Raw genomic sequence first — 25,495 nt, 5'->3', positions numbered from 1 at the left:
ACTGCTTCTCTGTACGTGTCCTTGGAGTCCATTACTTCATCTGAGGCTGCACTGTCTCCTCGTGTCACCTGCCTGTGTGCAGGTTCCTGTGTAGATTGTAAGCAGGAAGTAAATCAAGTACGTGTTTGACAGAACTGCAGCCATACTGGAGATTTGTCTTCTCTCCTGTCTCCCATTGGCTGCCTTTTATGAGGTGTTGGGAGTGGAGGGAGGAGGGAGAGCTAAGGCCTGGATATGGCCTTGACTCTCTAAGCACCTTCTATAAATAAGCAAGCAGAAACTGTCAGAGCCAGAGCTTTTAATTTTACTTTATTTCATTTTTTGTGCCAGTCTTGGGGTCTGAATTCAGGGTCTGGGTGCAGTTTCTGAAGTTTTTTCTTTTTGCCAGTCCTAGGGCTTGACCTTGTGGCCTGGGTACTGGGCACTGGGCACTGTCTCTGAGCTCTTCTCTCTCTCTCTCTCTCTCTCTCTCTCTCTCTCTCTCTCTCTCTCTCTCTCCCCCTCTCTCCTATATTTAGTTGATCTGGTCCTTTTACACCATTTCTATGCTGTCACATTGGTTTTCCAGAAACTTCTTTGTGGGAGAAATTTAATTGACACAGAAATGGTTGGAAGGACAATTTCAAGCTCTTATGTCTGTGTCCCCATGTCAGTAACCCATTGGGAGACTGTCCTCAGCATTCGTTTCCTCTTTTTAAAAACAAGTACAATATCACACAAATAACAGGAAATCAACTGCCAACATGGAAGGATTGTCTTGCAGAAAGCCAAGTTGAATCCTCCAGTATTTTCATCTTGCAAATCACAAAATATAAGTGAGATTAACATATAGGCACAGGTTTCTTTGTAAGATGCAGCTGTATTGCATTTTGTTGTAAAGTTATTATTTTTAAAGCTTCTAGTCCTGTGGCTTAAGTAAATATCCCCAGGGAATGATGATTAGTAAATTTATGAGTCTGGTTAGACTTCTATATTAAGCTACTTGTTGCTTTATGAATCACCAATTGTATATCAGCGAGATTACATTATCTGAGTACTGAAATAGAGTTATAAATTCCAAGAGGCTTCTGAAAACTGCATTTATCATTGTTCACAGGCTTCAAGGGGTTGAATGACCACCAGATTTACTTTTAAGAAATCATCTAGAAGTATTCACAGATAAAGTCTAAGAGGATTTTATTTAACTTCCCAATGTTGATTTATTACTCTTCTATAAAATTCTTACAAATTTGATATTGGATAGCTTATCCATATATCGTGTATACACATTTGATGTGTTATGTACTGTAATAGTCATTTATATGTAGACTCCGGGGCAGGTGCTCCACATAGCAATAATAGACATTTTACATCCAGTTGCTTTAAGGGATAGCTGTATTTAAAGAAACATAGTGTGATGTATAGCAGTTAAGTGAGAGGATGAATAATTAAAATTTAGGCAAATTAGTCTCTTAATAGTATATGCTAGAATCTTGGCGCGCAAGAATCATGTGTTTAAGAAATGGAATTAAACTGTACAATGGTGGTTCACGCCTATAATCCTAGTTGCACAAGAGGCAACTATCTATAGACATCTATCTATACAGATTTATAGATAGATATATATCTATAGATAGATGGATAGATTGATATCTACTTTTTTTTTTTTTTTGGTTGGTCATAGGGCTTGAACTCAGGGCCTGGGCACTGTCCTTAAGCTTCTTTTGCTCAAGGTTATTTATCACTAAGCCACAGTGCCACTTCCAGCTTTTTCTGAGTAGTTTATTGGAGATAAGAGTCAGACTTTTCTGCCTGTGCTGGCTTCCAACTGTGATGCTCAGATCTCAGCCTTCTGAGTAGCTGGGATTACAAGCATGAACCACCAGTGCCTGGTTTTTCCAGATGTTTAGAGTCAGATCTGTGTTCAGATTTGAGCTTCATCACTGCACAACAATGCAAGTTTGGATAATTCCTTACCTTTTGGAGCGTTAGCTTTCTTGATAGCAAAGCTAGTAAATGTGTGTGTCAGTCAGCCCGGTTTGTCTCTTTTCCCTCTGTGCTTTTTTAATAAGATGATATGTCTAGGAATCCATGCTGTATTTTTTTTCTTGGAACAGTGAGATTTTGTTTTTGAGTGGCCTTGCATGCATTCATTCACAAGTGCACTCATTCACTCATGCATTCATTCAAGTCTTAGAATATTTTTTCCACTCTCACTAAGTAGCTGCATTCAGGTGGTGAAAGGCCATCTTGTGAAAGGAATCTTGCTGGTATTTAGATGGCCTTTGTTAGGTTTCACTTTGCACTCATTCATAATTTAGCACTGGGATAAAAATAAAAACAAAGGCTCTCATGTGACTGTGAGAACATGGGTCATGCATGCTGAGCATATAGGTAAGATGGTGTCAGAGTCTTGAAGGTGCTGGGGTAAAGAAGCATCTTCTGGAAGCTTCTGACTCCTTCCAGTAGAACCACAGCTTCGATGTGCAAGGGACTTAATTGCACACATGGAGGGAAACAAGTTTTGGCTTTTCAGAGGTTGTTGTCTAAGCCGTAATTATCGAATCCACACGCTGAAGCTTTTCCTTTTAGCAGCCAGTCAGCCTTCAGACATTGCAGCTTTTCTAGCCTTGAGCAATCACTGCATTGGAACCAGCTCTGCCACTCTTGCCCATTAGGATGCTGTACAGTCATGCAGTAACACTGGTTTCTGAAAATAGTCCTCAAGGCTAAGGTTGATTTCAGTGGATTTTGCAGTTATTTGAGCTGCAAGGATAGTTATAATTTTCTGTAGAACTGTATCCACATTAGTTGTGTGTGTGTGTGTGTGTGTGTGTAATGATACTGGAGTTTGAACTCAGGTCCTCATGCTCCTTGTTTAGCTTTATCCCACTTGAGCCACACTTTTACTTCTAGCTTTTTTTTCTTTTCTGGTTGATTGGAGATGAGTTTCTTGGATTTTGCTCCTGTATTGGCTTTGAACTGGGAACCTCAGATCTCATGTCTGGCCTAGCAGTACTTTTACAGTCAATAGATTTCTGATGTTGGTTTTGCTTCCTACTCATTTAGCTTTGGTTGCTCTCTGTGTGTGTGTGTGTGTGTGTGTGTGTGTGTGTGTGTGTATTAGACCCTCCCTTCACTTGCCAAATTCATATAAGGCTTTGTTAGTTAAAGTCAGATGTCCTTTTTTTAAAAAAAAATCTATTTTAATATTCTTTCCTTGGGGAAATCAGGATGAATTGCTTTCCAGTTCTGGGATTACTAATAAGTAAATATGAGTGATACATTGCTAGTGGATTAATTTAAAGCTCAAAGAAGCTTTGTAAGTGGAGAGGGAAATACTACTTTTACAAAGTTCAGACTTGTTGCAATTGAAATGCATAGGGTTTTTGATATTGGGACATATTAAGGAAGTAAAGCCATAATTCTAAGTAAGGGGATGTGAAGGATTAAATTAGATTGAAACAATAGATGAAACCGACCAAAGTCCTCAGCCCAGAAGTAAAAGATTCAATTACACTTAGAATAAAACCAGAGTCTCGGCCCACAGCTATGCCCCTCCTCCCCCCTGCCTGCCTCCCTCTGTCCTTACCACACTGTTCTCCTCTGTGTTCCTTCCAGACTCTTCCCTACTCACTGACCTTTCTCTGGTCTTCCCTTGCTCAACTTTCAAAGCCCTACGCTTGTCCGTGGCTGGTCTCATGCTTCTTTACCCGACTCCCCCTTACCCAGTCTCACTCTAAGTACCAACTAGGGATTGTCTCGCTGGACTAGCCTCCTTTCTTTTCTTTCCAGAGCCCCGATGATTTCTTCTTCAGAGCTTAGAATACACACTTGTTTTTGTTCATTCTTGCCTTGCACCACAATAATGTGAGTTCTGTTAAAGGAAGTACCAGTCCCAGACACAGTGCCTAGCGTATGTTAAGACATAGATTGCCTAAGGGGGAAGTTGTTTACTGGTTTTAATAGCTCCTTCTTGTTTGTTTCTCATTAGAAGTGGGAGCCTTTTTTTTTTTTTTTTTCCTCTACCAAGGGTCATTAGATATTTATAACATCCTTTGCAGGCCATAACAAATGATTAATACAGCCTTGGGCAGCCTATGAGAAGCTGTCTGTCCATTGTATGCCATGTGATTTTTGTTGGTCATCTACAATCTGTAGGCTAGATACTCCCCTCCCTGGATGATAGCTTAGCTCTTTGGACTGAGGGATTTGAAGATCCCTGGTCCTATGAACCAAGCCAATGTGCTTTCCCGTACAGAGTAGAATGACGGAGCTATGCCTGTCTCTGCTGTGTGTTGGTCTGGAGGGCTGTGGGATCCATTCTTGATGTCTGCTTCAAGGATCTGTCTTTACCCATCTTCTCACCTAGAGCTGTTGCTCAGCTATAGATCAAAAAGGTACAAATAAAATAAAATAAAAACCTGGCAACTTGGAGGTGTCTGAAGATTAACAGCACCGTGGTTGTTCCTGAGTAATTAAATTTAGTTTTGTGTCATTCTTGGGAGTGTTCTAAATGTCACCATTTATCTGTCTTAGGTGATCTATTTAAAGAAGACACCGGAAGAAGCCTACCGAGCGCTGTTGTCGGGCTCTAACCCCCCCTACCTTCCGTTCAGGTACGGCTCCTCAGGGGTTTGGCTTAGCCTTGCCACCCAGAGTTCACCGTATGAGAGTCGGGTTCTGGGGTTTTCTAGCTGTTTTAAGACTGACCATGTGTTATGCTATGTGGGATGAGAGGAGATGGTACAACCCACTGCCCTAGGTCAGGAAGGCCAGGTGCTAGTTTTCAATCATTTTGCAGATTTCCTTGGCTAGCTAGTACGAATAAAAAAACTTTGTCCTTTTAGGAGAAGCTGGGGACCTAGAATAAGACCACTTAGGTACCTTCTAGGACCATGGGTTTAGCAGGGACCCTATGTCCCCTGTTCAGGGGACACATCTGGCTGCCATGTGTTTGCATCACCTTCAGAAGCTCTTCAAAAGTCTGGAGTCAATTTGAGCTTAGTTAAATAGTAGAAGGGAACATGTATTGAGGTAATCACAGCATTAGCCTAGCAGCCCCAGGTTTCATCTCCAGCATGCAAAGCTACACCAAACCAAACCAAACAACACAACTTCCCCAGACAGCCCTCCCTCGCCCCTTCCAAGCCCTGAAATAACACCCAGTCATCTGATAAAACTGTGAATGATTGTAGTATTTTTGCCCTTTTGCTGCTTTGTGTGTCCAAACCAATGGGCATGTGTATGGCTTATTGTTATTGTTACTATGGTCACGAGCAAAAGGAAGCGAGAGAGGAGGAGGAGGAGGAGGAGAAGAGGAGGCCTCTTTGCTTGTCTGTCTCCCATTCTTCTTTGTGCTCAGAGAGCACAATCATGTAAAGTGTTTCCGGCAAATGTTCACATGAATAAAGTAAAACACAGGAGAGGAATACAGGAGGGAGAGAGTTGGATGTGAGGTGGGGAAGGAGGCCAGGGAATTGTCCATACCTAGTGTGTTTGATCTTCCCAGGGAGATCCAGGTTAAGATGGCGATCCCTAAGCAATCTCCAGATGATAAGCCAATGAGACACTGAAGGGGACAATAAAAAGTAGAAGATTCCATAAAGGAGAATTTTATGGGAGTTTAAAGTTTAAAAAAAAAATTCCCTTCCAGTTCTTTAAATGGCTTCAATAATTTCAAAGTCCTTTGTGAACTATACTTCTATTATGGCAGAAAAGATGATAGTGACAATATCAGTAGCCTTATCTCAGTTTTCTTTTGGGGGGGAGGGGTGGGGAGGTGTAGTTCTAGAGCTTGAACTCAGGTCCTGGGTGTCGTCCCTGAGCTCTGCCACTTGAGTCATAGCTCTACTTCAGGCTTTTTGGTGGTTAATTGGAGATAAGAGTCTTACAGACTTTCCTGCCCAGGCTGTCTCTGAACTGCAATCCTTAGATCTCAGCCTCCTGAGTAGCTAGGATTACAGACATGAGCCACTGGATGCCTGGCTCCTATCTCAGTTCTAGGGAAAGCAGTTACATCTACATCTAGCGAAGAAGAGACAGGAGTTCTGAAGCCTTTGCTCTATTCTGTCAGTAGTACATTTAAGAAACCTGGACCCGTTACCTATCCTTTCTGAGCCTCAGTTTCTACATCTCTAAAAAGTTTCAAGATTTTCCTAGGATAAACTAATGTAATGCATACATCCCAGTGCCTGGCATATGATTAAGATTGTGTTTTTCTCCATACAAAATGTTATTGTTATTGTTAATGTGAAGTCAAGATTTTCCATAGTGATTTTGAAAAATAGGCACGAAATTATGTAATTATTTATGGTGGCACAAAATGAGCCACAAAATGGTTAGGTTGAACAAAAATAGAAGAAAGGATATATTCTAATTGCATTAGTCAGATAAACTTTGATCTTTTTTTTCTTTCATTGCTTTATTTCCTTTTATTATTTTTTTTTTTTTTGGTACTGGTACTGAGACGTGAACTCAGGGTTTTGTTCTCTTGCTTGGTCTTCTTCCTTCTGGGCTGGTGCCCTACCACTTGAGCCACAGCTTCACTTAAAGCTTTTTGCTGGTTAATTGGAGATGGAGTTTTATGGTCTTTTCTGCTCTCTCTGGCTTTGGATGCTGATCCTCCAGGTATCAGTCTCTTGATTGGCTAGGATTATAGGTGTTTGTCATTGGTACCTGGCTAGATTATACTTTTATATTCAGTGTCTGTATTTTTGTTGTTGTTGTTCTGGTTATATTTGCAACCTCTAGTTGCAAATTATTAATTAATTATTTATTGTTTAATTTTTAAAGAACAAGGGTTTTTGGAGCCGTGGTTAGTGTGTGCTCTTCACTAAGATGCTGGCATTCCCACATATGCTGCCTATTGTATCTTTCTAATTAGGGGATTTAATGGAGACTTCTAAATATAAATAATGTCATTCCTCAAGATTTATTTATTTAGCAAACATTTATGTGAGCACTTTTTTCATTTTTTTTCAGGGGAAGCCTGGCAGATCCTTTGCCTCTAATCCCTTATTGCATTGAATGTATTATAATGTTACATATACAATTAAGCAAATGTCTTGTATTATAATTATTTGTTTGAATGGCTGACTCTTCTCTTGAGGGCTGAGATTGGGTTATTTGCCTATTCAAGTCCCAAGGGAATAAGTACATGCATTTGCTGCTTTTTCTTTTCGTTTTTTTCTCCCTCCCCCCACCCATTCTAACCACTGCCATAGTCCAATGGATCTAAAGGTAATAGGAAACTTGATATCAAGATATCCAGTATGTATAAAGATACAGATATATAAAGCAATTGCAATTATTTATTAGAGTTAGGTGGTAAGAGTTATGGGATACTAAAGAAGCAGTTTATCTCTGAGCTGGATTTGGAGGTGATATCAAGAATAGTCCTACCAGGTTGGCACGCCTGTAATCCTAGCTACTCAGGAGGCTGGGATTTGAGGGTTGTGGTTTGAAGCCAGCCCTGGCCGGAAAGTCTATGGAATTCTTAACTCCAGTTAACCACCAAAAAAGCTGGAAGTGGAGCTGTGGCTCAAGTGGTAGAGCACTAGCCTTGAGCAAAAGACCTCAGGGTCAGTGCCTAGGCCCAATCAAGTTCAAGCCGCTGACACCACCGGCCCCCCCCCCCCCCCCCCCCCCTGTCCCCTGCCCGCCAAAGAATAGTCCTCATATACTGCCTTTCAGGTTTGGGAAGGGGTGCTTTTCATTTATATGGTTTTAGAAAATAACAGTATGTGAGGTAGGATGGTAAGTAGTAAAATATTTGCAGCATAGGTACCCTATTATAACCAAAGAAGTTGATGTGATTTTTTTTTTTAAATGGGTTCCTTTTCTTTTTGGAGTTATATTTAAACTATGTGTGCATGTGTTGGGCTTTAACTCAGGGCCTAGGCTTTGTTCCTTTTGTGCTCAAAGGTAGTGCTCTACCACTGGAACTCTACTTCCTGCTTTTTCTGTATCACTGGAGATAAGAGTCGTGGACTTTCCTGGCTTAGATGGATTTAAACCTTGACATTCAGATCTCAGCCTCCTGAGTAGCTAGGATTACAGGTGTAAGCCGCTGGCACCTGGCTTATATTTAAGCATTTAGAGCTCTAGTTTTCATTAACATAGAAAAATTCACTAAAAATGAGACAAATTGAATAAAACTTAATAAAAAGCTATACAAATCCTGTAGCTTTGCTATCGATTCTTTGGATACCGGGGTTTGAACTTGTGGGGCTTTCTTGGCTGGCTGTTGTTTCTCTGAGTCACACTTCCAGCACGGCTCTTATTGGAGATGGAGTCTCTTGGACTTTTCTGCATCAGTTGGTTTAGAACCCTTATCCTCTGATTTCAGTCTCCTGAGTAGTTAGGATTATAGGTTTGAGCCACAGGCATCCAGTTGCTGTCTATTCTTGACTAAATTAAAAACAATCAACTCTACTGACAATTGAATTTCTGGTTTGGTATGATACTCAAGGAGTGTTGCGATATTATTTCTTGTACGTCTTGGGGTGTTCCATTGAGTAAGGTATTTGTATTGGAAACTGTACTTTTACTTGTATTAATAGCCAGTGTATTTATGCAGAGTGACTTTAGCTGAAAACTAGAAGAAAAGGGGGACTTTTCATCCCTGTTCATTCTTTGAGACCATCCGTCCTCAGAGCTGGCTTGGCAGCTGGCTTCGCAGGCACAAAGGCCTTTCAGTTCTGGGGGCTCTCAGTGGAGCTTGTTGGCAAGCCTGGCATGGATCTTTTGCGGTCCCTCCCGTTAGTGTTCTACCAAATTTAGTGTATTTAATTACTGCCTGTTTAAAGTCCCACAGGACCACTGGCCCTCGCTAGAAATCTCTGATTGTTTTCATGGCTATCAACAGTTTTCAAAACTACATTCTTGAGTGCTCCTAAAACAGTGTTTGTAAAAGTTGAGTTTCACAAGATGTTGTAAGTTCCCTTTTCCATTGTGCAACTCTTCTTTGAGATTGTGTTGATGCTTCCTAATTTATTGGATGCCTCCTTACTTTATTGGTCTTTATGCTTTAGCTCAATAATTAGTTGTGGTGTTGGTGATGATCCTTAAATCTGCCCAAACTTAATTTTTTTTTAAGCATACAAAATTAAAGAGGAATAAAACTATGCAGACAGCAAATAGCCTCTCAGGGACCGGATGTTGAAGACATATGCATAACATATAGCATGAGAATGACATAGAAGGTATTGGGTTGGGCTGGCATTCCATACAATAGAATGAAACTGATGGAAGTCAAATGACCTATCTCTAGTTGGTAGGGGTGTTTTTGCTTGCTTGTTTTTTAGTCTCTTCTAGGAGAGGTGCATGGATATATTCCTGTATAGTCATTACTACTATTACTAATACTATTTTAACCTTGGAGAAGAGGGTCTAGCTTTTCCAAGGGAATGTTGCACCCTTGGGAAACCATAAAAATTACTGATGTCTGGTTGGATTCCATGGCTAGAAATTCTGATGTGATTAACTGATTTAAGGTAAAGGCTGGGCGTTGGATTTTCATTTTTTGGCAGTACTAGGGTGTGAACTCTGGGCCTCAAGCTTGCTAGGCAAGCACTTTACCACTTGAGCCAGGCCTCCACTTCTTGCGTTTTGGATTTTAAAGAATACCTATTCTAATGTATGCATATCTGGCCAAGGTAGAGAACTGATCTATAAACTGTTCTGTGGTCTCGGGGAAGTAAGTGTAGCATTCTCTATCCTGGAGATTTATCAAGCACATTCCTATTTATGAAGGATTTTGATTGGTTTTGAATGATGAAGTAATCTATAATAATTGTGTTTAATACACCATTTCCTGAAATCCTGTTTTTCTTCTCTTCTCATCTGTTCTGAAACCCACAGACACATGTTTCCTCATTCACACCTGTGGGGGGAAATTGATTTCTTAGGATCAGAATAATCTGCTGACATTTGTAGAACTTTTTTTGTGCTCTTTCCTGAAGGTGGTGGAAATAAGTGACTTATCAGATGGTGGCGTTGTATCTAATGTGAACAGGAATATCCAAGTTTTCTTTCAGAGCAGATGTGGACCCAGACAATCTTCCTTCACGAAGGATCCACGAATGGACGTCTCACTGGTGACCCATTCATAGCATTTGCTTTCAAAAATAGTCACCTACTGTTTGTATGAAAGGAGGTGTTTGTTGTGTTTTGGGGATGACCTTAGTGATATCCTAGTTGCTGAGCTGTTCAGCAGAGCATTAATGGGAAATCTCAAAAGCAATTCATCTAGATCTCCTGGCATGCCAGAACTTGTAGGTCTTTTAAGAAAGCGTCAACCACTTAGAACTTGGCATGAGGCTGCTTTCTTTCTTCTAAAGCACCGCAGTAAACACATATGGGTTGATGTTAGGTGTCATTGTAATATATATATATACACACATATATATATGTATATATATACATACATATGTATATATATGTATAATTTCCCATAAAACATCACACATGGGTATGCTGTTCGCTCAAATATGGCATTGTGATTTTTTTTGTTATTGTTTTTGCCTGTTTGCTTGGCATTTAACTTGGGTAAGATCTTTTTATTATTTTCTTGAGTTTTAAGGATGAACAAATGCAGTCATGGTACTCAGTAGATACTATGTAGAAAATTAAAGGGGAATAAAACTCTGCAGACAGCAAATAGCCTTGTGGGCAGGGATGGAAGAGGAAAAGTGGGGAACATGAAGGAAAGGGTGACATTGTCCAAAAAGAAACATATGCATTATCTGACTTACGCAACCATAATCCCTCTGTACAACACCTTTAATAATAATGAAATTGTATTGCAAAATGTGAAGTAACAACTTCGATGCTCTTTTCATTCTTGGTGGCTCTGCTCTTCTCAGTGATCTTTTGGTGGTGGTAGGGGGCGGTGTCAATGTGGTCTTGTGGATTTTTCATAAACCTTTCTTTGGTAATGATGGAAGAGAATTCACACGGACTAGTGAGAATGTGTCAGTTTCCTGTACCTGGCTTACCCAGTTCAAGCTGTTAAATCTGTTCTTCTCAGCTGTGGTGTATGTTCTAACATGGGCTACCATGAAAAGCAGACACTTGATCAGATTTTTTTAAGCACCACTCTCCAGGGAACAGAAACAAGTATTAGAATGTCTGTGACCCGTTGAGGTTAGGTATAGCTGCTCTGCTTTTTTGTCAACTGGAATAAGACAATGTTGTAATAATTTATGATGCGTGGATTAGATCAGATTACTTTTTTTTTCTGTAAGTACTACATTTATGGATCCAGGTTAGTGGTATCAAAGTTTTGGTGGTATAGTCAGTGCCCAACTTTTTGTATCCTTTATGGTATATTCCTAGTTGCCAGCCTCCTCTGCTTTGTTTAGATGGTCCAGTTTCTTAGCTGATAAAAGATGGTTTGGGATAAAATTTTAACCATTCATCTTTATGACCATTTAAAGACACCTTATCATTATGTTCATTTTTAAACAAAATTTGCTGTGATTAGATGGGCATCCAATAGATCTTGATCAGAAACCCAGATGCAGCTCTTAGTTTGTTTTCTTGCCATTGTAGTTAGTTCTAGGGAGATGCTAACCTGCTGATTTTATGTGACCTTTTAAGCCATGAACCAGTTCTGAACTTTTACATAACTTCATTTCTTTCTTTCTTTCTTTCTTTTTTTTGGTTGTGGGACTTGAACTCTAGGTCTGGGTCCCTCAGCTCTTCAGCTCAAGGCTAGTGCTCTACCACCTGAACCACAGCACCACTTCCAGTTTTCTGAATGGTTTATTGGATAAGAGTCTCATGGACTTTCCTGCCCGGGCTGGCTTTGAACCATGATCCTCAAATCTCAGCCTCCAGAGTAGCTAGGATTACAGGCGTGAGCCACTGGGGCCCGGCTAACTTCATTTCTTTAGATAAGCAAGATGCTAAGTGTATAGCCTGATGTATATCTGCAAGGCAGGAGATTCTATGTTTAGTTCTTTGCTTTTGTTAGGTACTGGTCATGAGTGGTTTTGGTCCTGACCCATAAAGACACTTGATTTTTGTTCTTTCAGGAGTCAGCTTTCTTCTTTCCACAACTATTATCAAATATAGTTTACTCTAGTAGGTCTAAAAAATATAAGCAAGCAACATTTTCTTTTCCCTGAAGCTGGTACATATTCATAATAGATTGGTTTGGGAACTGGAAGTTGTGATATATGCTGGACAATGTTGTAAATTATTTGAGGGCAATAGTCCAGGTCCCAAGTATTATATAACTAAGTCTAAGCCTGAACTGTCCAGTATGTGCTATGGAGCACTTGAAGTCAGCAAATCTACTGAGATAAATTTTAGATTATATATACACATTGGACCGCAAGGTTTAAGACAAAAGATAAGTATAAAATCTTTGTAATTGTTGGATATGTGCTAAAATGGTAATCTTCTGGCTATATTAGATTAAATATACATAGTATTAAAATGTATTTTTATTTTTTATGGTTATGAGAAAACTATATATGGCTATTTTGTGGCAAGCATCCTATTACCTTAGGAAAGCAATGATCTAGATTATTGTATGCTATTAATCATAGTTTAGTGTTAAAGAGTTCTTAAAATATCTAGCTTTTTGTATTGAAACATCAGTGGCTGAAGTTGGTCAATAGCGACTAGGTGTTGAGGCAAATCTAAATGAACCTGGTGATGATGATTTATTTATTCATTCATCCACTCATTCAGCAACCTCTCCAACACAGCAATGTGTCCAACATAGCACTGTTCTCTGGGCACACACAAAGGCCACATCTCCTTTCTTAAGCTCACAATCTGGTTGTGGGAAGGGGGCTCAGTTCTGTGTTTACACGACTTCTTAGGTGACCTTTGAGATCTTTTCCAGCCGCTTTCTCTCCACATCTTTGTACATCTTCAACTCCAGAGAATTTTTTTTTTTTTGCCAGTCCTGGGGCTGAACTCAGGGCCTGGGCACTGTCTTTGAGCTTCTTTTACTCAAGGCTAGCACTCTACCACTTGAGCCACAGTACCACTTCCAGCTTTTTCTGAGTAGTTTATTGGAGATAAGAGTCTCCTGGACTTTCCTGCCTGAGTTGGCTTCGAACTGTAATCCTCAGATTTCAGCCTTCTGAGTAGCTAGGATTATAGGTACCCAGCCAGAGAATTTTTATCAAGAGAACTTTTGCAGAGAATCATGTAGATCACAGTCACATCTGATTCTTTAGTGTGGTCTCTGCATTATAGGTACTGTGCTTCTTCTCCATTCTTCATTCTGAGCAATGTCATGGCCACAATTCTTCCCTTATTGTTTATTGTAAATATGCCTTTTTGTCTCTGGTTTCATTTCCTCATCACTCACATTTATAAGGCTGCTCCATTCTGTGTGGTTTCTTGGTTTCTTAGCAGTGGTGTGATGGCAAGCCAGCTTTATAAGTATGAAGTATTTGCTTGTTCTTGGGGTGTAAACACTGCTGTCAATTGTTGACTTAGGCTCTTTGAATATTTAGTAATCTGTTCTTGAGAGCTTCTACAAGACAAGTCTACTCTTAGTTATCTAATTGTTGTTGGTGATTGTAGTTTTCTTTTCTATGAAAGAATACAAAAACAAAATAAAAAGGTCAATTATTCTATTTTAATTATATGTTCATTGTTTTTATTCAATAACTATATATATATATATACATATATATATATATATATATAAAACTATATAGAGGGCTGGGAAGTTGGCTCAGTGGTAGAGTGCTTGCCTCCTATGCATGAGGCCCTGGGTTTGATTCCTTAGCACTACATAAGCAGAAAAAAGCCAGAAGTGGCGCTGTGGCTCAAGTGGTAGAGTGCTAGCATTGAGTTGAAGAGCTGAGGGACGGTGCCCAGGCCCAGAGTTCAGACCCCATGACCAGACCCCCCCCCCAAAAAAAAAAAGCAACTATAGATAGTGACTTCTTCCCAAGATGATATATCTAACATGGGGTTTTATCACCAGTTGGTAGTCACTTTATGGTCCAACTGCCTGTGATGCCAAAAGTCAAGTATAGAAAGACAGAGTTGCTGAGGTGGATGAAGGTTCCATGGTCAGGCATGAGGCTGTGCTGAACTTGTATTGGAATGTCTCTAGACAGCTACAGGCTATCACATTACCTTTCTGCACTGGGGGTTAGAGATGTATGATTTATTCTTCAGCAGAGATGTATGGCTAGAAACTTTGAGTGTTTAGGGATTATCTCGTGAATGCAGTTCTATTTTGTTTTTTGCTTTCTGGTGGTACTGGGGTTTGAACTCATGGCCTTGTGCTTGCTAGGCTGGTACTCTACATTTGAGCCATGTCTTTCCAGCCCTGTTTATCTCCAGTTATTTTATTTTAATTTTTTTGGGTCCGGTCATTTTTTTTGGGTCCAGCTCTTCAGCTCAAGGCTAGCACTCTACCACTTGAGCCACAGCGCCACTTCCGGCTTTTTTCTTTGTTTTGCTTATGTGGTGCTGAGGAATCGAACCCAGGGCCTTAGGCATGCAAGGCAAGCAAGCACTCTACCACTGAGCCACCTTCCCAGCCCTCCAGTTATTTTTGAGAGAAGATCTTGTGTCTCCCCCCGGGCATGTGCCTGAGCTGAGTTCTGCTTACTTTTGGGCTTCTCGTGGTTGGGATTACAGGCAGGTACCATCACATTTGGCTTCCTTTCATACAGTTGGAGTCTGACAGATTTTTCTGCTGGGACTGGCCAGGAACTTGGATCCTCCCAATCTCTGGCTCCCAGGTAGCTTCGGCACCATTGGGCTCAGCTATGAGTTGAGGGGTGGGGTGGTGAGGGCTTTTCTTACCATGGTGGCCTTAAAGTGAGATTCTCAGTCTTCCAAGTAGGCAGGATTAAAGGCATGAGCCACAGTGCTTAGCTGTGCCTTTGCCAGTTTCACAGATTAATGGTATACTCCACACAGTCAAATTCTCATGGCAGATGGGGATAAGAGCAGTAGTTTATCCAGGCAGCAAGAGGTCTGTACACTTCTTCCCTCTTTTAGGACGGAGTTGCCTCTCAATTCATGTTGGGATGAATCATGAAGGAAATCATGAAACATCAATATGTTCAATCATAAAATCATGCTTTCATGATTGAACATATGAATAGAAGAATAAACCACTAAACAATTTGGAGCGGTAATTGTAAAAACCGTGGAAGATGAAACATTCCAACGCATTGTTATAAGGATTGATATCATAAAAGTTCTTTGTAATTCTGTGTAACTATGTATGTGCATGTCTGCATGCACACGTGTGTGTGTGTGTGTGTGTGTGTGTGTGTGTGTGTGTGTGTGTGTGTGTGTGTGTACTGGGACTTGAATTTAGGGCCTAGATGCTGTCCCTAAGTTTTTTTTTTTTTTTGCTTAAGGATGGTGCTCTACCACTTGGTTTTTTTGGGTTAAAAGTCTCATGGGCTTTTCCTACTTGGGCTGGTTTTGAACTGTGATCCTCAGATCTCAGCCTCCTGAGTAGCTAGAATTACGGGCCTGAGCCACCAGCTGCCCAGCTTCTGTGTAGCCTTTCTAAAATACCTAAGTTTAGCCAGTGAGTTTGATATCATATGAAAAATGACATTGAACATCATTGCTCTTAGCTTTGTCCATTTAATACTCTGCTAGAGAGACTAGAAGGAAATGATCATAAAACAGCAGAAGGGATTTGGGGTTCATGCAAAACAAACAAACAAAAGGAGACATTAGGCTACCCGAGTTAACAAATATAATAATAAGATATTGTAGAAAGATTTCTGGGTGAGATCCCAGATTCTTTAACTTAACCATGTCTTCACAGATATTTATTGTATATTTTGTGCCAGGTAGGAAGGAGACATTGATGGGTGTTAAAGGCTTTGCTCCTGCCATCGTCCGTGGTCTCTAGATCCGGGCAGAACATCCAAATAAGCACACTCGGATGGAATTTCAAACTGTAGTTAAGACCAAAGAGGAGGGAAAAAGTTTGGAGACCTGATCTAGCCAGGGTGAGACTGGAGATAGATCCTCCAGAGATTCCTGATCTCTGTTTGAGATGAGGAGGAGGGAGGAGGAGGAGGAGGAGGGAGGGAGAGATGGAGTGGGAGGGGAAGGGGGGGTGAGCCTTAGGAAGGCAACCTGAGCAAAGGTGGGTAGGAAGAATGTGGGTTCACAGACTCAGGTTTTGTGACCTGAGGGGCTAAGTGAAGGCTATAGGGCACCCGGAATGAGGAAAGGAGGAATAAGGAAGCTGCAGAAGAAGTAGGAGGGGTGGCAGGTAGCACAGGGCCAGTACTAAGGCTAGAACTCAGCACCTGGGTGCTGTCTCTTAGTTTTTCATCCAAGGCTGCCACTCAACCATTTGAGCCATTCTTTCACTTGTGGTTTTTGCTAGTTAATTGGAGAGATGTCTCCACGTGGGCTGATTTTGAATCTCCATCTTCGAGTAGCTAGGATTACACAGGTGAGCCACCAGTGCCTGGTTGTGTTGAAGTTTTTAACTTCATCTTGAGAGCAATGGGTGATCAATGGGAGAGTTGCTTTTTTGTTTTTTTGTTTTTTCCTCTCCCAAATATCTCTCTGGCTGCAATGGAGAAAACTTATTAGAAAGAGGATAGATGGATGTAGAAAAGTGTTCCACCAAAAAGCCAAAAGTGGACCTCTGGCTCAAGTGATAGAGCACTACCTTGAGCAGAAAAGCTCAGGGACAGTGCCCAGGCTCTTAAGTTCAAACCAGAGGACGTGTGTGTGTGTGTGTGTGTGTGTGTGTGTGTGTGTGCACTTTCATATACACCTATATAATAGATACATACATGTATATATATTCATTTCTTCTTCAAAATGACATTTTCAGGCCTGCTACTAGCCCTTGGAGACCTTTTGGGGTATAGGATTGAAATCAGGGCCTTGTGTACACCAGGCAAGCACTGTGCCCCTGAACTACAGTCCCAGCTCCTGTTATGTATTCATTTAAAAACACGTGTCGGGGTATTAGAAATTGCCTTTATATCTTGAGAACTTTAAATAAAATGCACTTGACTTTGTTTGCTGCTAATCTTATGTCTTTAATTTTATGCCTTTAAAGACATAATGAGAATATGTGCCATGGCCTTTATCAGACTAGATCTGTGGTACAAGGATTTTGAACTCTTGTTTTAAAGAGACAGGTACCTGCAATGGCATAAGTATTTATGTAAACGAGCGTTTCATCGTGAGAGTCTGCTTTTTCTGGTTATAATCCTTACAATTTGCTTCTTTGAGTATGGCTTACATCTTTACAAGATACTTGAAAAAGGACTTGTTGTGTTTTCTCTGGCTATGAGTTCACAGAGTGCTGAAAATGATCATGAAAACACTGACATTCCCCGTGAAGCCAGGCTTCAGTACCTGAAATCAGCCCTCCTGTTTACGTAGGTTAGCTTTCAGGTTTCCGGACTTGGGCCACATTGCTGTTGAACTGTTGTGCTAACTCAACTGTTTTTCCTTTAGCCTCTCCTCTCAGGATTCTGAAACTCAATGGTGATGAACTTGAACTTTAATTCTTGGCTTCATAGCCCCAGGTTCAAGTTGCCTCGGATGGGTTGAGATATAAAACTTGATTTTATGTTAATTATGTGTGGCAGCTCTTTAAAGGTTGTGTTCACTCTGTGGAACATCTTTTGGGCTCTTTCCCAGAGGGTGCCCTTGGGCCAACCTTATTTGGGGCATCTGACTTTGTCAGGACAGGTGCCTGACAGCTCTGTTTCTCGGGTCAGCGATGGGGCCTGGCAGAGGGGCGGGGAGACTGGAGGTCAAGTTTCCTGCCTTGGACACCTTGGAACAGGGCTAGTGTAAAGTTCCAGTGCCAGTTTTTGCTTAACTGATCTGAACTTGATACTTCAGTTTTATGTTGCCTAAAGCAGGTCTTCTAAGTGGCTCTAAAAATGTTAAGTATAAAGCCCCTATTTTTGCTACTATAGGTTCCTACTAATTTTTTTCCTTCTCTCTCTCATTTGTTTATTTTTTTCAATTTTATTTTTGCTCCCAATCATTCTGAAAATACTTCCTGGTGCATTAGAAGGGTTCATGATCTCAGTAACTCTAAGATGATTATTGAAAAACATGACCGCATTTTATCTTTTTGTTTGTTTTGGTAGGTGAGAAAGAACCAGTTAATGCATGAACACAGTTGCTAGATTCCCGTATCTTTCCATACTTGTATGTTGACCGTGTTCTTGCCAAGATGCTTGTAATTTAATGAAACAGCCCAGTTCACTGTTTGTAAGAGTAGTCCTTAACAGTTCAGTGTCCTATATGGAAGACTTGACTTTTCTTGTTTCTTTTTTTCATGTAATCTGGCAACAGTCCAATGGAATTTATTATTTATCATTGATTTCATGTCATAGATGAGGATACCAAAAGTCACAGAGGTGAATTAACTGCTCAAATTCATACCCTGTACATGGCAGAGAGCGATTTAAACCAAGGCACTCTGATTCTAGAACTCGAGCTATAGAATCTGCTTCTTGTTCGTTCTGCCTGTTAGATTCAAAGCAATTTCAGAGATGCTTCTGTTTCCAGGCAGAACTAGTTAGTAGGTTCTGGTGGGTTGCTTGAGTTTCCCACGTCAACTAGCTGTGAAGCCAAGCAAGCATGTCTCTGACTGACCCTGTGTTTAGCATCTGAACATTCTGAATGCAGGCTCTTAATGCTGTTTATTTATATTTCTAGGGATGCTTCCTTTGGAAATTGCACTTACAATCTCACCATCCTCGACTGCTTGCAAGGTATCAGAAAGGTAATCACAATTCTTCTTGCTGCCGTTGGCTACGTAAGTTAGGAAAGGATTGATCTCAACATCATTGTTGTTGGAAAGTAGAGAGGGTGTTAGTAACCCAAAGCTTCTTAACTTCCCGAAGTAGACTTGGTTTATAAAGTACAATTTGCCTATCAGTTTCTATAGGGTCTTCAGCCGTAGGTACCATCACCTTCCAATGGAAGATCATGTGGAAAACACCAACTGCAACAAATCTGCATCTATCTATACTGACCCTATGCAGGTACCCCTCCCCCAGCACCCTATCATTAATTCCCTAGACAGTACAGTATAACAGCTATTTACGTACATCATCTTTCCATCATATTAAGTATTATGAGTAAGTATTCTCAAGATGATGTAAAGTACATGGGAAGATGTGTGTGGGTTATATACAAGCACTACACCACAGATCTTGGTATCTGTGGAAGGTTCTGGAATTCTCTCCCCGTCTCCCTTCCCACTCCCAGCTAGGGAGGAACAACTATACAGGGCAAGTTGGGAAGAGGGAGTGGGAGAGACCGCCCTTTTCATTTCAGCTGTTTGTGTTCTTGGACCTGCTGTGTCCGTCATCCACTTAGCTTCATTATCAGGCTGGATCTTGGTGTGGGAGAGACAGGAAATTATCTCAGCTACTGGTCTCTGCTGGATTCCACCCGAGACAGACTGAATCATAAACTCTGGGGGTGGAGGGCTGTAGCCCTGTGTGTGAACAGTCTTGCCAGGTGATCTGATGCACAGTAACATTAGTTAGGCCTCTTTGGTTATTTTGGATAGGAAATGGAAAAGTTAACCTGAAAGATTTTTGGAACATACTTAATTTACAAGCTGGGAAGTCATCCAAACTAAATTGGAATTCTCATGAGGGTTCAGAGTCTACCATTTCACCGTGAACACACAGCCAGTAACTGTTATTTTTTTTTTTTTTTAAAGATGTTATATGACCCACTGCATTGGTAATTACACTGATTTAGTATCGGCAATGATTCTAGCTCGAATTTCTTTTCTTTGGTGTGATATAAAACCAAATTTGCTCTGTTTTGAGAAAATGAGTATGATAAATATGCTGTGCCTTTTTGATTTTGATATTTCATATGAAAAGTTTTTTTTAAGTCTCTAAGATCTCCAAAGAATTTAAAAGTATTTTTCCTTCCCAAAAAAGTATGGAAATATTTTAGCTTACTCCCCCAAACAAGAATATACTTCCAGTAATAACAGTTAAGAGCTTTTATGAGGAGGTTATTCAACATATAGCTCATAATTATAGCATTTAGATGACATGCCTGAGGGGAAAAAGTAATTTATTTATTGTTACTATTATTATTACTATAGTGCTGCTTTTCCTTCTATCTGACATACGCTGTTTTTATTATAACACTTAGGAAACTGAACATGAGTTCCCACTGGAATTATCTCTGCTTATTATTTTGGTAACTGGTCACTTGGTATAAAAATTTATGACATCTTTCCTGTTGTACAGGAAAAGTGTGACTTTATTCATGAATACAGTTTCTCTAAACTTATTTCATCCAATGTTGGGGTCTACTCAAATGCTCATGAGGTTTTATCAGATGAGGATCTGATAGGTTTTTGTATGCAACCGAGATGCATTGGCTGTTTTTGTGACAATGAGTTTGCTTCTGACAACTTAGATGGAACCTGGCCACATTTTAGCCTTCTAAGGGAAAATAATTTTCTGACTTTGATGCCACAGGCATAGTTGATGTGTCACGTGCGCATGCGCGGACATCCGTAACACAGCTTAAAAATAAACAGAAAAGAAGGGAAGTGGGTGGCTCAGGGCCTCTTTTTTTCTTTCTGTCTTTTCCGGGGTGCTTATATATGGATGGCCTGAGTTGCTTTCATTTTCTAATGAATTCTAAATAGAATGAGTGAATTTTTTTTTAAATCAACTTAGTGTGGAAAAAAAAAGGAAACTAATTCACATTCTGCTTTTAGGGGTTACAGCATGGATTTTTTGACTTTGAGACATTTGATGTGGATGAATATGAACATTATGAGGTTGGTGCATTTACAGTTTTTGCCACACTTAATGACATATTGGTTAACTCTTTTGCTATTTAACACTCGGGTATTAGCATTCATGAGGGTTATTGACTTATTAGTTTCTGTATTTGAACCAGAATTCACTAAAATGTTAATTTGGAAAAATGCCTTATCTCTCGACTGTCTCTTATCAACCCTATTTTTTTTTTTTTTTGGTTTTTATTTTGGTATCCATCCTGGGGCTTGGACTCAGGGTCTGGACAGACCTTATTTCTTCCTTGAGCTTTTATGTTCAAGGCTAGTGCTCTACCACTTGAGCCACAGATCTACTTTCTGGGTTTGTGATAATTAATTGGAGAAAAGAATCTCACAGACTTTCTTGCCTTGGCTGGCTTCAAACCCTGATCCTCGGATCTCAGCCACCTGATTAGCTGGGATTACCCACGTGAGCCACCAGGGCCAGCTTCTCTTACCAAACCTTTATTGACAGCCACTTTATACTTTTAGTTTAAAAGAAAAAATAACTCCCATAGAGTGATAGTTTGGCATGGTTCAGTAGTGAATTGTTAGTTACTTTTATTTTATTTTTTGGCAATACTGGAGTTGGAGCTCAGGGCCTCCTGCTTGGTAGGCAAATCCTCTACTGCTTGAACCATACCCTCAACCCTTTTAGGCTTTAGTTATAGGTATGGATAGAGTTGCATTTTTGCCTGGCCTGGCTTTGAACTTCTTGATTGCTGCTTCCTGCATAGCTGAATTTGCAGCCACGAGCCATCGTGCCCATGCCTTTTAGTTTAAAAGTCATATTTTCCTTCAAACAAAACTTCATTTGTGCCTTTTAATACTTTTGACTGTATACATTTTATTTTGAAATATGGTTAAATTTCGATGAGTTGACTGAATCCCTCCCTTCCCCTCCCCTGGAATTAGGAAGCTTTCCAATAATGTTTTGTTTGCTCAGAGATGTGAGGGAGCGGTTAGGCAATGTCTACCTTTAACTTCATTTCTTCATAGGTAGGGTTGGAAACTCGGCTTTGATCGCTCCATACCATCGTATCCGTACATTCTTGCGCTTCATTCTGTAGAAATAATTAAGCCTCCCTATTGCCACGAGCCCCTCCCGACCCCGCGCTTCTCATGTGCTTGTCTCTGTGGCAATTCTCACAGACCCAGGTCACACTGCTGGGGGAATGTTTTCCTCCTGGGACATGCCCACAGTGCCCAGCACATCAGTGCCATCTTTACCCTTGGCAGAAGAGTAGTGCTGCTCTAGAAAGTGACTTTGAAACTGACTTTTCAGACCCTGGATCCAAACTCCAGGAATCCCACCCCCCGGACAGGCATGGCCACGCCCATATGCCAAGAGAGACCCTGGTGAAGGGCAGAGAAAGGAGATTCATTACCTGGCATCTACAGGAAGACACCGCTTCAGCCCTCGTCAGGGGGCGTAGACATTTGTCTTAGGTTAAACAGGGAGAAGTGGGGGGACATGGGGTGAGAAAAAGCACACCGAGTCAAAACAGCCCCACATCCTAAGCAGGTGGAGAGTAGGGCAGAGGTGCCCTGGGGTGGTGGGCTGGACTCCCCATTGTCTTCAGGATTGGTCAGGTGGAGCCTTGTTACAGTTAGAGTCACCAACACCTGACAGGTGGTCTGGTCCTCCCTGGGTTCCAAGATGGCGGCAAAGTGATTTTAAGAGAGGTTGGCTCAGGACAAAGGACATAGACACAACATGGAGAAGCAGGACACCCAGCCTGTATCCCATCCCTACTTGATTCCCCGGCCCAGGCAAAAGCAGCTTTCAAGTTGCCTCCTATACTTCCACCTTCCTGTAGCCACAGTACAGAACAACTTATCAGGAAACGGTTTATGAGCAGACATTGACTCATTCTGAATGCCTGGTGTGGCTCTTTCCCAACTCTTGGGCCTCAAGTGTCCCCATCATCATCATCATCATCATGATGATCATCATCATCATCCCATCACATTATGTTTTAAATTTTAAGCCATCCCCTATTTGAAGTCCTTCTCGGCCTCTTCACTGACTGAATGGAAACGTAGACTTCTTACTTGCCTGTTTCCATTCCCTCTTCACCCCTGAGTCATGTAGTTTCCAAGATGGCGGCACAGCTGCCTGCTGTGGAGCCTGGGGGCACGCTCGTACTTCCTCCTTCTGCCCCCAGTCCTTTCCACCCACTCTGTGCTATGGCTTACTATTAAGCACCTATCTGGAAGGTCATCTCATGCAATGTTGCGTGACACTGTTTGCATGACTGTGTTTTCTGTGTTCTACATGGGGACTCCAGGGCAGGAGCTATGCCCAACTTGTCTTCATACGAATAAGTAACTGGGTAGTATAGCTCACTCACTGAGGGAAGTCTTTCAATGCTTCTGGCATGAACTAATGAATAATTGTACAATCGCAAGTGACTAAGTCTTGTTCAGAATCTGTTCTGATTTTGCAGGAGCCGTCTGGGGAACAAATTTACTATGATTAGACATCTTCTTGAAATGATGTTGCTTTCCCTCATCACTAGCTAAACTAGGCTGTAAGAGTAACTAAGAAGAAAAACCCAGCTGGGTGCTGGTGGCTCATGCCTAGAATCCTAGCTACTCAGGAGGCTGAGTTTCTTGGAGGATCGTAGCTTGAAGCCAGCCTAGGCTGGAAAATTCATGAGGCTCTTATCTCCAATTAATCATCAAAAGGCCAGAAGTGGAATTGTGGTTTAAGTGGTAGAGCATTAGTCTTAATCACAAATGCTCAGGGACAGGGGCCAGGCACTGAATTCAAGTGCCAAGACCAGCACAAAACCCAAACCAAATCCAGTTATTTGCAACATAGATTTTGTAATCTAAGGCCAGGTCTGTGTGTCAATGGAGTGTACTGGTGAATGAGAGCAATCTCCAGGTTGATGATGTGTCCTTGATTGTGTAGCTAAATTGGCATACTGACCTTTTCGGGCAGACTACTGATTTCTGTCCCTTAGCATATACCTTGAAAACCAGTAAAGTTTGTTAGGTGTCTCATCCCAAGAAACCTCATTGTCAGTCGGTGTCGTTGGACACCTACAGAATGACGTGTCAGGGTTTTGCTTTGGATTGAAATGTGCAGGGCAAATGGAAGTTTGTAGGACTTGCATTTGCAGAATGCCATCCAGGCACTGCTGGCTCCACTGGCTTCTCACGGGTGTGGGCTGTGACCTGGAAAACATGGAACCTGCTTCCACTGGGATTGTGATTTCCCGCTGCAGTTCCCGGGCAGTGGCAGGCCCCCAGATTGCAGGCGGGTAGGCACGTCTTCCCTTCTACCGTGTTCACAGGCCTGTGCCTTCCACCATGACTCGACTGGGAGAACTATTAGAAGCATTCCCCTGGAGCCATTTGGCAGTTCTGGTTTCACCTCACCAAGGCCATGGATTTCTTCCTGGTCCCTTCAGTTGTTTGCACATCTGCTAATCAGTGGCACCCATGGCTAGTTAAAGATCATGTTGGTTGTGTTTATAAAATATTCTGAGGTCTACCTTGTCCCAAGCAATTCCACGTCCCCCCCCCCCCCCAATCTTTAATTATTGTGTGGTCCCTGTTTATTCTTTCACCTCCAGACTTCTTGCAAGAAGAACAGTGTCAAGAACTAATTCCGCTCTGACCTCCACCATGACAGTTCTACTAGAACTTCTCTTGCCAACACAACGACTTCTCTCGCCAGTTCAGGCCACCTCCTGAATTCTTGCGCAGCCATTCTCTAGTCCTGGAAACCTGAGAACTTTCCCTAACTTTGTAAGGTGCTATGGCTTGCATTTTTCTTCCTCTCCCTCTCTGGCCATCTTTCTCCAGCCACGTGGCCAGTCCTGTCTCTCCCTGCCCCTCCCCTGATACTCTGCTGTTCTTTTGTTCTTTTCTTCTTCTTTTTTTGCCTGCCCTGGGGCATGAACTCTGTGGCCTGGGCACTGTTCCTGAGCTGTTTTTTTGCTCAAGGCTAGAGGAGCCACAGCTTCACTTCTGGACTTTTTTTTTTGTACCTTGTTTGTGATCAGAGTCTCATGGATGCCCTTGCTTTGAACCATGATCCTCAGATCTTAGCCTCCTGAGTAGCTAGGATTACAGGTGTGAGCCACTGAGCTGCTGGCTACTCTGCTATTCTGTAGGGCCTCATGATTTCTGGTTGGACACATTTTTGCATTAGAGTGGCATCAGCAGACTTTGACTGTGTTTTCGCTTCTTGGCTGTGTTGTATCAGCAGAAGTATGACAGGTCTGGTTGTGGAGCAGCCCCGCAGAGTCCTGAGCACCCCACATCCAACTGCTCCCTTCCTGCTCCCCCCTCCCTCCCTGCCCCAGCTCTCTCTCTCTCTCCCTCTCCCTTTCCCAGCTGTTGCTCACAGAGGCAAAGTAGTTTCCTCCTCCATGACATCTGGCTCAGAAGTAGATCTAAATTAATAATCTAGACTTTATTATTTAAAGCCAAAGGATGTGGAAACTTAATTTAAACCCAAACAACCCAAATATTGACTTTGCTCTAAGCTCATAAAGTGCCTGTCTTTAAAGCCTATTTGTATTTAGGTAATGGAGCCCAGCTCCCTTAGCTTTCATTCATTGGTTCTAAAGTTAGGAAAATATAAGGAATGCACTTTTAAACTAAATATTTAAAAAGACATTGTAGGTGGGTGCCAGGGGCTTATGCCTGTAATCCTAGTTACTCAGGAGGTTGAGATCTGAGGATCACAGTTGGAAGCCAGCCTGGGCAGGAAAGATC

The 25,495-nt window shown here is 41.5% G+C and overlaps 1 protein-coding gene across 2 annotated transcripts in view; it reads left to right on the top strand.

The window, feature by feature from the left end:
- Cdc14a (cell division cycle 14A) overlaps positions 1–25,495 on the top strand; it is a 150,131-nt gene that overhangs the window by 55,131 nt on the left and 69,505 nt on the right. For both annotated transcript variants that reach the window (XM_042681590.1, XM_042681580.1), the window contains exons 5-7: positions 4,519–4,598; positions 18,652–18,718; positions 20,696–20,758. In XM_042681590.1, coding sequence (XP_042537524.1) covers positions 4,519–4,598; positions 18,652–18,718; positions 20,696–20,758 — 210 coding nt within the window. The remainder of the gene's footprint in view (positions 1–4,518; positions 4,599–18,651; positions 18,719–20,695; positions 20,759–25,495) is intronic.

The sequence above is a fragment of the Dipodomys spectabilis genome, unplaced genomic scaffold (genome assembly GCF_019054845.1).
Source record: "Dipodomys spectabilis isolate Male_0828 unplaced genomic scaffold, ASM1905484v1 ptg000002l, whole genome shotgun sequence".
Classification (NCBI taxonomy): Eukaryota; Metazoa; Chordata; class Mammalia; order Rodentia; family Heteromyidae; genus Dipodomys; species Dipodomys spectabilis.
Note: the sequence above shows the minus strand (reverse complement) of the source record. Positions and strands in the feature narration are given on the sequence as shown.